The 14,362-nt window shown below is 40.6% G+C and overlaps 1 protein-coding gene across 4 annotated transcripts in view; it reads right to left on the reverse strand.

Annotated features, from left to right (window-relative positions):
- COL22A1 (collagen type XXII alpha 1 chain) overlaps window positions 1-14,362 on the reverse strand; it is a 229,422-nt gene that overhangs the window by 191,541 nt on the left and 23,519 nt on the right. For all 4 annotated transcript variants that reach the window (XM_065054479.1, XM_065054478.1, XM_065054481.1 and 1 more), the window contains exons 2-3: window positions 11,081-11,239; window positions 5,307-5,873 (exon numbers count right to left, since the gene is read on the reverse strand). In XM_065054479.1, coding sequence (XP_064910551.1) covers window positions 5,307-5,873; window positions 11,081-11,171 — 658 coding nt within the window. In that variant the 5' untranslated portion in view covers window positions 11,172-11,239. The remainder of the gene's footprint in view (window positions 1-5,306; window positions 5,874-11,080; window positions 11,240-14,362) is intronic.

Genomic DNA, 14,362 nt, shown 5'->3' on the forward strand with positions numbered 1-14,362 from the left:
CCTTCACAAGAAACGGCAGTTAGCCAGCAAATGTGGTGATGAAAGGACGTGCAATCCTGTCATCTGTGACATGAGAGATTGCTACAAGTTGGAGATGTTACAGAGCTTTAGAAAGCCACCACTGCAGCTGGGGGAGAAGACCATCAAGAAGCAATAGGAGATATCAGAGGTGGCAGAAGCTGCGTCACTGCCTAGTTGCAATGTTTAAAACAGCAGCAGTTATCTGCTGAGCTTTTAGCAGACTTCCCAAACCATCTGGAAGTGACTAGGTTTTCAAGTGAGAATCACAATCGTGCATGTTAGTAGCTGCACTTAGCCTGGACATACTATTAAGCAGCCAAATGTGGTATATCCCACTAAGAACGCTGCCTGTGGCAGGTGTGGTATATACATGGGTTAAAAGCACAAGAGTTAGCTAGATTACCTTCATGTAATATATTGTGCTAATCAGACTTTACCTAGTCTGTTAGACATGATTTATTTCTCCAAAACACCTCAATCTTCTCTGCGTTCAACATGGAGATGGGTGCCACAGATTTTTCCAAGTAAATGTATAGATGCATTTCTGGCATGTACCAAGTTCTGCCAGATTACAGGAATTTGTAAGATGTCTCTACAAGCCATTTTAACAATAAACAAGAAAGAGCTCATGTAATAAGACCGAGCAAGACCTGGAACTACCGCTAAGATGAACTTTTGAAGAGCCCAAATAAAGTGAGATTCCAAATATGAAAGTAAAACCAATTTACAGATTCCCATGACCACAAATTCTTCTCAACAAACTAAAATAATTTAAACTACTACCACAATTGAGTTCATTAAATACTTTGGTATTCTCACTCCTGTCAGCTTGAGTTGTGCCTCCTTTCCTATTCCATTAGGTCTAATACAAAGATATGTAGAAATAAATGCTTTTAGAGTAAAATCTCAGAGCTCAATGAGAAGTATAAACTGGAAGTCAACAGTTAAGCAGATACTGTTAGGTGCTGATGTGTTCAGATATTTCAGTACTCATGTGAGATTTGACTATATTGATAAGTCTCTTAGGAGCTGTCAGTCAAGATTCAGCAGCTCATATGCCAACCCTTTGTCATGCTCTCTGTGCATGAGACTTTTAACATTGAATGCCAAGAAGAAACACGTTGCTGTTCTTCTGTGGACATACCATGAACCTGAGCAAAGCCGACTTAAAAAAAAAAGAGATGTATTTGAAGCTTTTAGATTATTATTTTGAATGGTGTTCAAGGTGTTGCTTGGAAGGCTGGAAGTCCTTTGCATCAGAAACAGAACAGTGGTTGCATAAGACTTTTTTATGCACTGCATACACAACCAAAACTCAACAAAGACATGTACAAATAGAAAAATAAATGTTATGAATCATCAGAATATGTGACTGCTTTTAGTATTTTATCACAGACCTCGCTATATCAGCTAAAATCAATGACAAACCATTGGTACCAACCAATCATTGAAACATTTCAGATTGATTTCCTTGTGTTTGCAAAGCATTTGAAATTCATAAGACAACATAGTCGCTTCATCTTCCACATATTTGTAGAGGAACTCACCACGGCAAGGAGCTCATCAAGCTGACAGACAGCTAAAAACTGCTTGTAGAAAGGGCTACATTATACATGAAAGTCACTTACTGGACACAGACCAATGCCAAGCACAATTCATCTATAGTACTTCCTTAGAAAACATCTGCTTGTGTTTCTCCTATTACTAGCTGTAGGGAAAAAAAAAAAAAAAAAAGTATGTATATATATATATATATATATATATATGTATATATCTCTTACCAGAGACTGTACCTCTAAAGCCAAATTTATTTTCAAGCTGTGAAATCTGGCTTTTGCAGTAGAGCAGAGGCTTAGTAATCTCACATTCATGCCATGTACTCCAAGGGTGCCAAGTCACACACTTCTGCTTTATAGAACCAGAAAAGAGCCAGAATGCTTCTGGAGAATGTTTTTGCTCAGCTTTGAAAACTATCTTATCACCTGTCTGGCTTACTGGCAACAGGATAAACTCAAATATTACAGCATCCAAGGCACTGCAATCAGTTTTTTTAAGAAACAATTACCTCTGAGCAGGTACAGCTGTTTTAGATCATTAAAACATCTCCCCTCATTGAGGCTTAAATGTCAGATGATAGCATTAAAAATCAGGGCTACCAGTTTCAAGCCAGGCTGACAACTTTGTACATGCATTAACTTACCAAATCCAGCTTTAAATTAAATCTGGGTTGAAATCAAAGCAATTAGCTCTCTTTGACAAACACATTCCTCCTATTTACCTACCATAAGCAGATGCTAGTATATTTTTAGATATTCCACAGCTGCCTGTTGTTATCTTTACAGCATATAAGCAGAAACCCTATTTAAGAAGCATGTCGCATCTCTGGAATTTTTAGCAGAATGTATCTCTCCTGCTTTCCTGTGAAAGCATCCCTCATTTTTGCCTGCTAACTATAGTCAAGAATGTAATGGAGATGTTTGGCAAAAATATCTCCCACTGCCACAATATCCCACTGAGCAGACATGTTATCTTTTGATTCTGCTATGCTTACTTCCACAAGATGAAATGAGAGCTAAAATGCTATTAATGCACTTAATGACATGTTCTTAGTGATAAATTCAGTCAAATATAGCAAGATGGAATGACTGAGTCTAGGACAGACGTCCAGTGAGACCTGAAGCAAGTGATGCTAAACAGCTGTTGGCATGAAATCTGGTATTTGCAACACTGCACGACTGTTCACTTTTTGGTAGTACAGCAGTATAAGGACTGGAAGACTCATCACACACTGGTCAGTACCACGAAAATCTTTCTCTCTGCCATTTCTGCTCTTTGGTTCATGTGTCTCTCAGGAGCTCAGAAAGGATTATGTCTCTTAAAACCCTAACTTGACTGTGGCAATATATGCTTGTGTCTCAGAATGTGCACAAACTAAACAGCAGCCTGGTATGTGCCCCTTTCACGTCCTCCACCCACCCAGTAGTTTGTACGTTCCTGTTTTATGCAATGCCATCATTAAAACCACAGAAAGCTAATTACAACAGCTATTAGAAGTTCTACCTTCTAAATTTGTGCAAGGCATAGCCCTTACCGTGAACTCCTTTCCTGTTCCTACTGTGTTAATATGAAATTTAAAAGTGGCACACACACAAGAAAACACTTGGTTTTGTTTTCCACCAGTCCTCTCTCACTCCCCAAAACAGTTCCACCTCACGTATTCAGATAAAAAATTAAGTTACCTGATCTCTACATTAATAGTTCTGCTGATGGTGATGCTGTTGCCTCTGCTTCAGTGGCCGGCTTCAGTGACACCGAGAGTTTCTTCTTTGTTTATATAGGATCTGGACATTATGCCCATTTGAAATATTTTGCATGCAAACTAACAAATTAAATTAATAAATATGAGAAGAGTGACAAAGGGCATTTTCCTTGCTTAAAATCTAGAAATAAAAGACTTAGGGAGATACGTAATGGCCTTCCAAGCAGAAAAGACTGATGTACAGAGGAAGAGCATTAACTCTTCTTGATATCCAATGAAAACAGGACAAAACCAGGCACCAATTGCAGTGAGAAGGACTTAGGCCAGACACTGAGAAAAAGGTGTCCCCCATCACGTCTGGAATGAAGGATCTAGGGATGTTACGGCATCTCATCAGAGTTCCTGGATCAGAATAACACCACCCAGAAATAGATATGGCAAACCTATCTACTATAACTTCTGTTGCTGTGGAAATCAGTCCATTGCACCTGTGTTTGCTGATTTATTTGATAACCCCTCTTTCTACCCTGCATCCACTTCTCCAAATCCACTTGCATTCACTATGTCACATGTACCTGAATACTCACCCTTGTCACTGTTAACATCCTTTACATCACTGCCTGGGTGATCCTTGATATGTGCACATCTTCTACTTGGTGTTTGTTCAGCTAATTCCCTCCTCTCTGCTCCCTTCCTTATTAATGTTCATTAATAACGATCTGATTCCCTTTGTCCTTACAATGCAACGAATACCTGTGGCAGCCTGTTTTCCCCTTAAAACTTCCCTGTACCTAATAAAATTAAACCCTTCCCCTTCACTTACCCTTTCAGAGCCAAACCCACTATTGCACCATGAAGAGTGACTGGTGTCACTCTCAGAATGAAGGATGTGTTTAAGAAGCACTTGGACAATGTCATTAATAACATGCTTTAACTTTTAGTCAGCCCTGAATTTGTCAGGCAGTTAGACTAGATGTTTGTTGTGGGCCCCTTCCAACTGAAATTATTCTCCTATTCTATTCTATTCTATTCTATTCTATTCTATTCTATTCTATTCTATTCTATTCTATTCTATTCTATTCTATTCTATTCTATTCTATTCTACTTGAACACAAGTTTCTGGCCTGCAGAGCTGGTCAGTGTAACACTGCAATGTGTTATAGCATCACAAAGGGAGACATCTGTTGTCTCTCAAGTTTAGACCTAGAAACCAGAGTGGTGTCTCATGATTTTGACCCAAAGAACTCACAGTCATCCCAACACACACAGAGAAAAGCAGCAAAACCAGGTAACATTTATGTCATCACCAAGATCAGTGGTGGAAAGAGAAAAGGCTGTGTGATTGCCGTTTCCTTTAAAGTATTGGGAGATAATAGCCATAAAGCCATTGCAGTTCTTTTCACCTGACAACCAAAGTTCATTTATTCAGTGTGAGTTTCACACACCAATCTCCATTAAAAGCCACTCAAATTATCACCAAGGTTCATGTGATTGATAGCCAGATCACCAGTGAATGCCAGCTGTGAGTAGAGTTGGGATGCTGAAAGGTAGAACACTACAAGTATCCTTCTGCTTCTTAAAGGATCATTCATAGCAGCATCTAAAACACTCTTTTCACAGTATAATGACAGAAAATAACAGGGAAAACCTCAGTTCCTATTAAAAAAATGAACCAAATTCTGTGTATAACTAAGATGCCATGTTTCATATTCAGTAGTCCAAAATATTATAAAGTAACTGGACTATATCAGAACCAAAAGGGAATTTGTGTTTTGGTCCCTAGTTGACCACTAGAAGTTGACCTATATTGAGTGCTGACATGAACAGAAGAACCCGGAAGCAAGCACTTCATCATGCTCCACGTAGTAAAAGGAGTTCTTACAGAATGGAACGGAGTGTAAGACACTAAAATAAAGAATTATCAGCATAGGATCATAACCATTAGAGAAAGAAATCACAGCTTTTCATATGTACATGGTAACTGAACCTATTGTAAGTGTGTAGAAGGACTTGGAGCTCTACTTACTTTCACAGAGACGTCTTCTTAGCTTCCCCCGAATTTTGTCAATGGCGTTGTAATCAGAGACATGAAACACATGAGCAGACTTTGGTTCTGAAGCAATCTCATCGAGTTCCTCTTTCAAGGCTTCGCCAACACCCACAGCAAAGATCCTAATCCCAGCCTGATGGGCTGTAGTGGCTGGATCCAAGACATAATCCTGGCTTCTTCCATCAGTCAGAAGGATAGCCACTTTTTTAACAGTCCGATCACTAAGCCTCCCACCAGCTTCTTTGGAAAAACTGTAAGTGTTGATATACCTGAGAGCATCTCCAGTGTTCGTATTACCCCCATAATACTTAATTTTTCGTGCAGCCTCTTTGATTTCCTCACGAGTTTTGTACTTTCCCAGGTCAAACTCTGTGGTTGGACGATCACTGTACCGCACCACACCTACACGGGTTTTGTCTGGACCGATCTCAAAAGTTTCCACCAAATTAGACACCCACTGTCGAACTTTCTCAAAATCTTCTTTCCCGACACTGGAGGAGGCATCCAAGATGAAGACAAGGTCATAGTGAACATTCTTGCAACCTGCAAGTGTACCAGAAAATATTGCTAAGGGAAGATGAAAGAACAGTACCAGACACACCGAATATTCTCTAGGCATGGTTCCCTAGGGAGCAATTTGGAGGAGGCAGCAAATCCTCTCCCTATCCTGCAGAGAAAGTGAGGATTCTCAGCCTTTCTTCCTTGCAATTCACCTCATCTGTTCCAGGACGTCTATGGGAGATCAGCACACACTTTGCTTTGAAATGCAAACCCTTTCTCTTCCTGCAGTACTAACAACCTCTTCTCAATCTTTCACCTACACCATCTGCATGCATATGAAGCTATTTTTCTCAAACTTCATTGCAGTGCTTTTGCTCAGGCGATCTCTAAAATGACCTTAGCGGATCAAGAGACCTGCCCTGACCTTGCCTATGCCAATACTGATGGTGAGTAGTAAAGCTTTCATGTTCCCTCTCGCATTAACATTATGATTTATTTATGCTTAGCTAAAAGCAGGTATTTTGCTCAGCATGATATCTTGGTGAAGCAAGTTTATAACAAGATTATTTTGATTTTGAGGCTCTCTGCCACTGACTATTGAATGTGATGACTCACTGAATACTGGGATGGCTTTCTTGGCAACAAAGGGCAGTTGCTTTGTAAGGGAAAAACTCAGCCCCACAAACAACCTTTTGGCTCCAGTCATGATATTTGTAATCTGAGGTCTGTGTAATCCAAAAGGCAAACGTATTTTAATTACAGCTTGCTTGCCCTATGAAGCCCGATTGGTCATATATATGTCAGCCGGTTGCCAAGAACGTAGATCTCCCAGGAGATGCTTTCTAGCTCTTTCTGAATATATGCAAGCTAAGAGGCAGTAGCTTCATAAATGTCCCACAGATGCCAAAGATTTATCAACACAATGCCCAAATCAGGCAAAATTTATATATACATGTGTTTATTTAATTCACTATTAGAGACCACAGTCCCTAACAAATTATGAGTTTCAAGATTGAAAGCTGCTCTACACAGTTTGTCTATGGTCTCAACCACCAACCATTGTTTCTCCAGTAGTTCTTGTCTCACATCATCCCACAAAGTACAACTGCTTGTTTGAACCAATGGTAAAATGCTAATTTGCCCAACCATGTGGAGAACAAAACACACACGATACAAGACAAAGAGCTGCTCCATACCAGTGCCTGTGCCACTTTATTTCTCTCAGAGTAACTGTCCCACTGAAGTGGAGGTGTTATATCTGTCCCCTAAACTATTAACAATTGCCTTTAAATCCTGATGCTTTACCACCATCTGAGCTGGTATCCCACACTTAACCAAATCCACTGAGAGTAAATCCACTCTGTTGACTCCCGTTTCACTGCAGAACCCTCATTCCCTCAACTTTTTTTACCACAACGATGTTAGTAACCTCCTCTGAGCACTGCCTTGGAATGACCAACCTACCTCTTTTGGTCAGAAATTCTAAGAGTGCTTGTGAGAATGCACAACTCCAAGGTATGACACTGAGGACAGTTTAGTTCTCCACACACGAAAAAGATACATTCCATTGCACAGTTTGTGTGTTTTCAAATCAGATTAGTTCCAGCCTGATCCCAGCAACTAAACGTCCACCAGTGACTCATACCTCAGAGCTGCCTCATCTCTGTGGACTTCCCTGGAGAATGCCCAACCCCGGCTACTGTCTTTAGTCCTGATTCACACCTTGACTTGCTGATTCATGTTTCTGGCTTCATCTTGGACCTGCTTCATCTCTATGAGCTTGTCTGGAAATCTGGATTGTCCGTTGAGCCTGTCTGCCATCCCCTAGCTTGCCCCGTTCCCTGTCTGGAAGTGGTGGGACAGGCTGTGGCTGCTGAGAGCCTCTCCTTCCAGCACAGTGACACCCCTAGCTCCTGGCTCCCTGTCCTTTAGGAAGTAGTCTGTCCTTGCTACACTCCTGACCAGAGCTAAAGCACTGGTGTAAATACATCCAATGTGGGTGTTAGCTAAGGACTAGGATTTTTTTTCCCCTAGAACAGACCAAGGAGTATGGAGGTACATGCACAGTTCATCCAGTCAAGCACTTCTTTGACAGTGAACAGTAAAATGAATCATAGAATCATTTTGGTTGGAAGCACTTCTCTGACAGTGAACAGAAAAATGAATCATAGAATCATTTTGGTTGGAAGACACTCTCAAGATCATCAAGTCCACCCATAACCTAACTCTACCACTAAACCATATCCCTAAGAACGTTGTCTAAATGCCTTTTAAACACCTCCAGGGATGGTGACTCCATCACTTCCCTGGGCAGCCTGTTCCAATGCCTGACAACCCTTTCTGTGAAGAAATGTTTCCTAATATCCAATCTGAACCTTCCCTGGTGCAACTTCAGGCCATTTCCTCTTGTCCTATCACTTGCTCTTCAGAAGATCAGCCCCCTCCATGCTACAACCTCCTTTCAGGTAGTTGTAGAGAGTGAGAAGGTCTCCCCTCAGCCTCCTTTTCTCCAGGCTAAACAGCCTCAGGTCCTTCAGCTGCTCCCATCACACCTATGCTCCAGACCCTTCACTGACCTTGTCACCCTCCTCTGAACTCACTCCAGCACTTCAAATATATTTTGTACAGTGAAGGGCCCAAAACTGAACACAGTACTTGAGGTGTGGCATCACAAGCACTGAGTACATACTACCCGAAGATGGGCAGAACAATGATGTTGCTGTATTACCTCACTGTGTTCCGGCATTCAAGCCTACATAAAGGTCATAAAGTCTTCTCCCACAACCAAATTTGACCTTACAATTCATTACTTAGCTCTGGTGCTTTTGATCATCCTGAGGTTGTGGACTTGCTCTCAAGAGGACAGGAATCCCAGAACAGCCCACTGCACTGGAGAGTGTGGGTAGCTCAGCCACATGAAGAAGATTTGCCTCCAGATAAGGGTAAAAGCATTGTAGGAAGGCATTATAATGCTGAGGTTAGTGTTCATGGTATTTCATGGTGGCTGTGAGATTGATTGAATACAGACCTGGTGTGTTGCAGGAGATGATGAAACATGAGCATGTCCTGTTGCTGTGCTATCTTCCACAGCAGGGTACATCCCAGGTGCTGCTGTTCCTTCAGTATCTATGGGGACAATCTATGCACATGGGGCTGGGATCACAGCAGGAACAACCCATCCACATGGGATCTTGTTGGAAACAACCTTTCCATGTGGGATCATGTTCTGTGACGGCATTTTGCAAGACAGGGAATGCTTGTCCCTAGCCACAGTGCAAGAAAACTTTGGCTGGAAAAGCTCTCTCAAAGGTAATCAGAGTATGGAGATGACTGAATATATATTTTTATATTATGGGATGTAAGTTACATCACATCTGTGTATATTGGCTAGACTGCCAAGCGTTGTTCTGCTGGATTTTTGCAGAATGTAGAGGATATAATATATAACAAAAAAGTGTAAGCAAGAAATCTCCAGTCTGCCCCTCCCAATTCATTATTGTATTAATCTATTCTGTCTAAAAGAATACTAATTGAGACTAACCAGAGAATATAAATGTTTAAGTATAAAACCCACAAGCTAGAGACCTTGCTATTTCTTATTTTAATGACTCTCAGCAGGTGAGACGACTGCAATTCAAAACCAAACAGATAAGATAAAATGAATCCTGTTGGTGTTTAAGGGCAATGAGCCTTAAAACAAGAGAGGTTTAAGGTTTAAAAAGTGATACGTATTTCAGGCAGTATTACAAGGAAGAAAAAGATGGTCTTTCAGGATTATTTTCTTAGAGTCAGTGATTCTTTGCTTACAGAACTGATAGCAGTGAGATGAAGTGCTGCAGAAAAGCTTTTAGTAAATATTAATATGCATTTTTAGCACAGTAATGTCCACTGCTGACAAAATTGATTGCTTTCCAAGAATGCTATAATAAAATTGTTTACTGGCAGAAACAGTTCAAGTCGAGGGAATATGGGAGATAATTCATAGAAAGTGAACTTCCAGTTTTGTAATTACATGAATACTCTCTGGAAGGAAGCATAATTCCAGGAGCTGTATTCATCCAGTGAGACACTGAGTCAACTGTTTTGCAATACTGTTAATAAAAATAGTTGACAAACAAGCCATAAGTCCAAAATTATTTAAAGTAAGTACAGAATAAACATATGAATGGTACCACCATCTCCTTCCTGTGACTGATCTATAGACAGCCAAAAAGATGAGTTTTCACTTTGTTTTGTTACTAAGTACTTATTCCTGTTAAATTTCACCCAAAACAGCCTTATATAGATCACATAACAAAACTATAAAGCAGCTATTCCTTAGACTGAGAGAAGATCTAAAAAATCCTTTTCTTTCTTGTAAAATACACAAGGCAACGGAACAGCATCTTTCCTAGAAAAAGAGACAGAAAGCATCCATCTCAAAGTATCTTTGCACTTTTATACCAATAAACTACAAGCATGTTCTGTCCCTAAGGTATAGCAGCATTCACAGCCAGACGACTAAACCCTTCCTGCTACCTCCCAAAAAACAATGTGTCCTTGTCAAGACTGACTATAGGAAGAGCCTCTCAGCTTCACCATCCCCTAATGTACTCAGTGACGTTTCGGGGAGCGTGCTCATCAGCACGGGCCAAAAGCCACAGAATGAGAGCCATAGAATCATTTTGGTTGAAAGAGGCTCTCAAGGTCATCAAGTCCAACCATTAACTCAATGGCACTAAACCATGTCCCAAAGAACCTCATCTACACGTCTTTTAAACAACTTCAGAGTTGGTAACTCAACCACTTCCCTGGTCAGGCTGTTCCATGCCAGGGACCATGCTAGCAGCTAAAGAGTATGACCCAAGAGAGGGTATAAACAGTGTCCTGGCCCTGTTTATCTCACTAGGAAAGTCCCAGATAAAAGGAAAATTCATCATGTCTAATCCAAAACCCACTGAAGGCAATAGAAGTGATGTCCACACCAGGGCAGGGTAGATGAAGCATATCCAGAGTAAACTGTGTGCTCCTCCCCTTGTTTTGGGTACCTGAGCTAAACTTTCTAAGCCTACAGCAGAACCAGAGACCCCAGTCAAATTATAATCTTGATCCCTGAGCTATCTCCATCCCTAAATTCTATTTTGTATCTTTTCAGCAGTAAATGTCTTGCTTGTTTGTTTGGTTTTTAATTATTATTTTCCTCCTATCAATGACAGCTCCTCAGCCACATAAAAGCCCCAGCAGGAGGCATTAAGCCGAACACCGCGTACCTGCTCTTTGTGCCTCAACTCTCCCCATGCTGAACACAAATGTGAGAAGAACCAGGAGATGGGGCACACAGCAGCTTCTTGTAATGGACATATCTCCTTTCTCGCATCAGCTTGTCTTTCCTCTGTGGTCAGAAGCTCGCTAGAAATCCAATCCGCAACCTAGAAAGGAAAATAAAGAGCAAGTGTTATCGCATTGAAACACAGACAGAAGTAATGATGCAAGCCACGGAAGCAAAGCTTTGGGGAGTTGTCTCTCCTGCCTGTCATTTTACTTGACTAGACACAAACCGCCCAGACAAAGAGGAGCAAGTTCACCTACTTTTCAAAACCTATAGTCTTTCACTGGCTCTATTCAGCGTGCAGCAGCCTGAATGGAAAAAGGAGAGAGATTACCAGATTATTATACTTTAATTGAGCTCACTGCCGGTCACACAATCAACGCATTGGAGTGGAAACCATTCCTGACCTGGCCCTCCCACGCAGTCATCGTTAGGAGATAGACAACGCAGAGCTGAGATACTGGCTGCTGAAAATCGCACACAACCAGTTGTCTCTTCACCCATTGCCGGTTCCAGTTCCTGAGCCTCAGAAATGACAAGCGCTAAAGACACATATCTGTTTTCATACATGTATTTGTTGCTATCAGTCCTTCTCTATAGAAGTAAACTCAGCAGCTTCAAAACACATCCTTCAACTGTTAATTTAATGGAGTGCAAAATTTCAGGTGGATGATCTACTTTTTTAAGGTCATCGGTTTGAGTTTACCTTGACTAAAAAGCCATCTGGTGTTGTGACAAGACAAAGTGGTCAGGCTATTAAAAGTTTGGTTATAAGATCATCTCATTTAAAAAAAAAAAAAAAAAAAAAAGAAAAAAGAAAAAATAGTATTATTTAATTATTGCTGTTTTATTAGACAGACCATAAAGTCATTGGAGTTCTATATTCAACATGCACACACAAAGGGGAAAAGTGTTTCCACTCTGCAGCTCTTTACTGCTTAAGGAACCATTCTAGAAAGCTTTCTCCCAGCTCCAGAATCCATCTTTTCCTCTTTAATGCACAGACTTCCTTGTTCATTTTCTTAGGGAATTTCTGTTTCCTCTGTCTTTTAACATGCACATCAGCTTGTTGCTGCTGGTAGCTGGGTAAAAGTAGCATGAAAAGGATCATTGCTGCATGTTGATCATTGCTGCAGGGTTGATTATGCATTCTGGATATTTATTTTCAAAGCAATAGGATTCTGTGGGAATCACAGACAAAAAGAACGGTGGTATCAGCATTTGTTAAAACCACTGTCGATCAGTCAAATGTTGAGCCTATGTCTACCATGTATCTCAGAAACGAAGTGCACACCATTCTGGTTTAATAAATAAGAAAGGGGGAAATCTTATGTAGTTGTTGAGACTTAGCTGTAAATACTTACTCCCAGGACAAAACACAGGCTCCTATATTTTAAAAAGTCTGTATCATATGCAGGCAAGGAGAAAGCAATATACCTAATAAACCAACAAACCCTGCACTCTGCAAATAAAAGTTGTAAATGTCTGCCAGAAGTGGAACATAAATGCAAGAAAGAATTTAAAATTAATTAATTAAATAAATAAATAAATAAAATAAAAAAGCGGGCTTATTCAAGTGCCATCCCTAAATCCAAAGGGCACAAGCATGTGCTGTAGTTTGCACCTCAACCAGACGGTGTCCCTGTGAGATAGTGAGGTGCTCAGGTTTGAGAAAGATGGAAAAGGTTGCAAGGTAAAAAGGGCATGAAAATATCACCATGCCCTACAGTAGTCAGAATTTCCTTTTAAATAAGTACATTACTGAAATACCAATCAGACAACCGCCTGCAAAGGGATCAGGACAAGCATTCCTTAAAATAGCTATGGAAGCCTTCAGCCCAAGGTATTTCTTCCCGTGTATTTTTTAGGAAACATTGTTTTCTGGCACCGGTGATGGGTGAGCAGGTTAGTGGCAGCAGCAAGAGATGGGAAACCAGATCTGCCATGCAGTCAATGTTCTGCACTTCCAGTGTTGGGAGCCCAAAATGTCCTTTGTGTCTGGACTTGCACGGCTGCTAAGTTTTATAAATACATTATTAAAAACAGTCTTTGCCAGCTGCTGCCCTGCATGAGGCTGGGATAAAAGGAGGAGAACACCAGCCAGTGTCAGTCAGCAGAACGGCGACGGGATGGATCGATGCTGGGTCAACGTGGCGGGGAAGTTGCTGGACCTGGATCACTTGAAGTCACACATACATGTGCTGCAAAACCTTATTCCCAGGACAAAATACAGGCTCCTATATTTCTAAAAGTCCATATCACGTCATACATACACGTGTGACTTCTGCCCCAATAGAGCAGGTCTGAGAGCTGTGTCTCTAAGGCGCCATTCTTCTCCACTCTTTGCCAAAACACTTCAAGAGCTCATTGCTGCATTATGAATGCTGAAAGGAGTCTCAGAGCAGTCATTTAGGTTAAAAATAGCAGAAAAAAAACCCAAAACCCAAATCGGAACATCTGCTTGAAATCTATAATCATAACCTGTGGTGGCTCTAGTACACATTTGTGGTTCAATATTATTCTTACATTCAGGCCAAAATACATACTTTTATTCATTTATGGCCATTTATAGCATAAAGAATTGAACCAAGTCTCTTAACTTGCAAGTACCTTATATATGGATATTTCAGTGAGAGAAAATTGCCCCATTCACATCAACAGCACTCACATCGTGACAAGGAAGTCTTCAAGGGTATTAGAAAAAAGTTTGGAGATAAAGCGTTTTTATTGATGGGTTTCCCGGTTTTCCACACTGGTTTCCTTCCCACCTCAATCCCACATTGTGAGATGAAGCCCAGTTTGATGATACAGATTGACATATATTTCCCCTTCCACGAGAAAGGGTCAAAAAGGAGCCAAAAGTGGGACAATTTAGGCTTCAGAGTGATCCAAGACTAAGGAATTATGTTTAGTGGACCTATTTCCAAATGACCAACATGGATTATTTTTATTACTTTTATTTTTAGTTCAGCCTATCATGTGGGAATAATTTTCCCTAAAGTGTCCTAAGTCAAAGTACATCCTTTAAAAATACCTCCTTTTTCCTTTTAACCTCACAAACATCACTTTGAGATTCCTTCGTGACACATTTAGATGTATTAAGTGATGTCGCAAAAAGAACTGACAAATCCTATCACGTCTGAGTTTATAACCAAATTGTGGACTTCGTGTCTGAGGCCCTGTTTTTTATAGTTTAATGGGAAAAAAAGAGGTGAATAATTCT

This window comes from Columba livia, chromosome 2, assembly GCF_036013475.1.
Source record: "Columba livia isolate bColLiv1 breed racing homer chromosome 2, bColLiv1.pat.W.v2, whole genome shotgun sequence".
Taxonomy (NCBI): Eukaryota; Metazoa; Chordata; class Aves; order Columbiformes; family Columbidae; genus Columba; species Columba livia.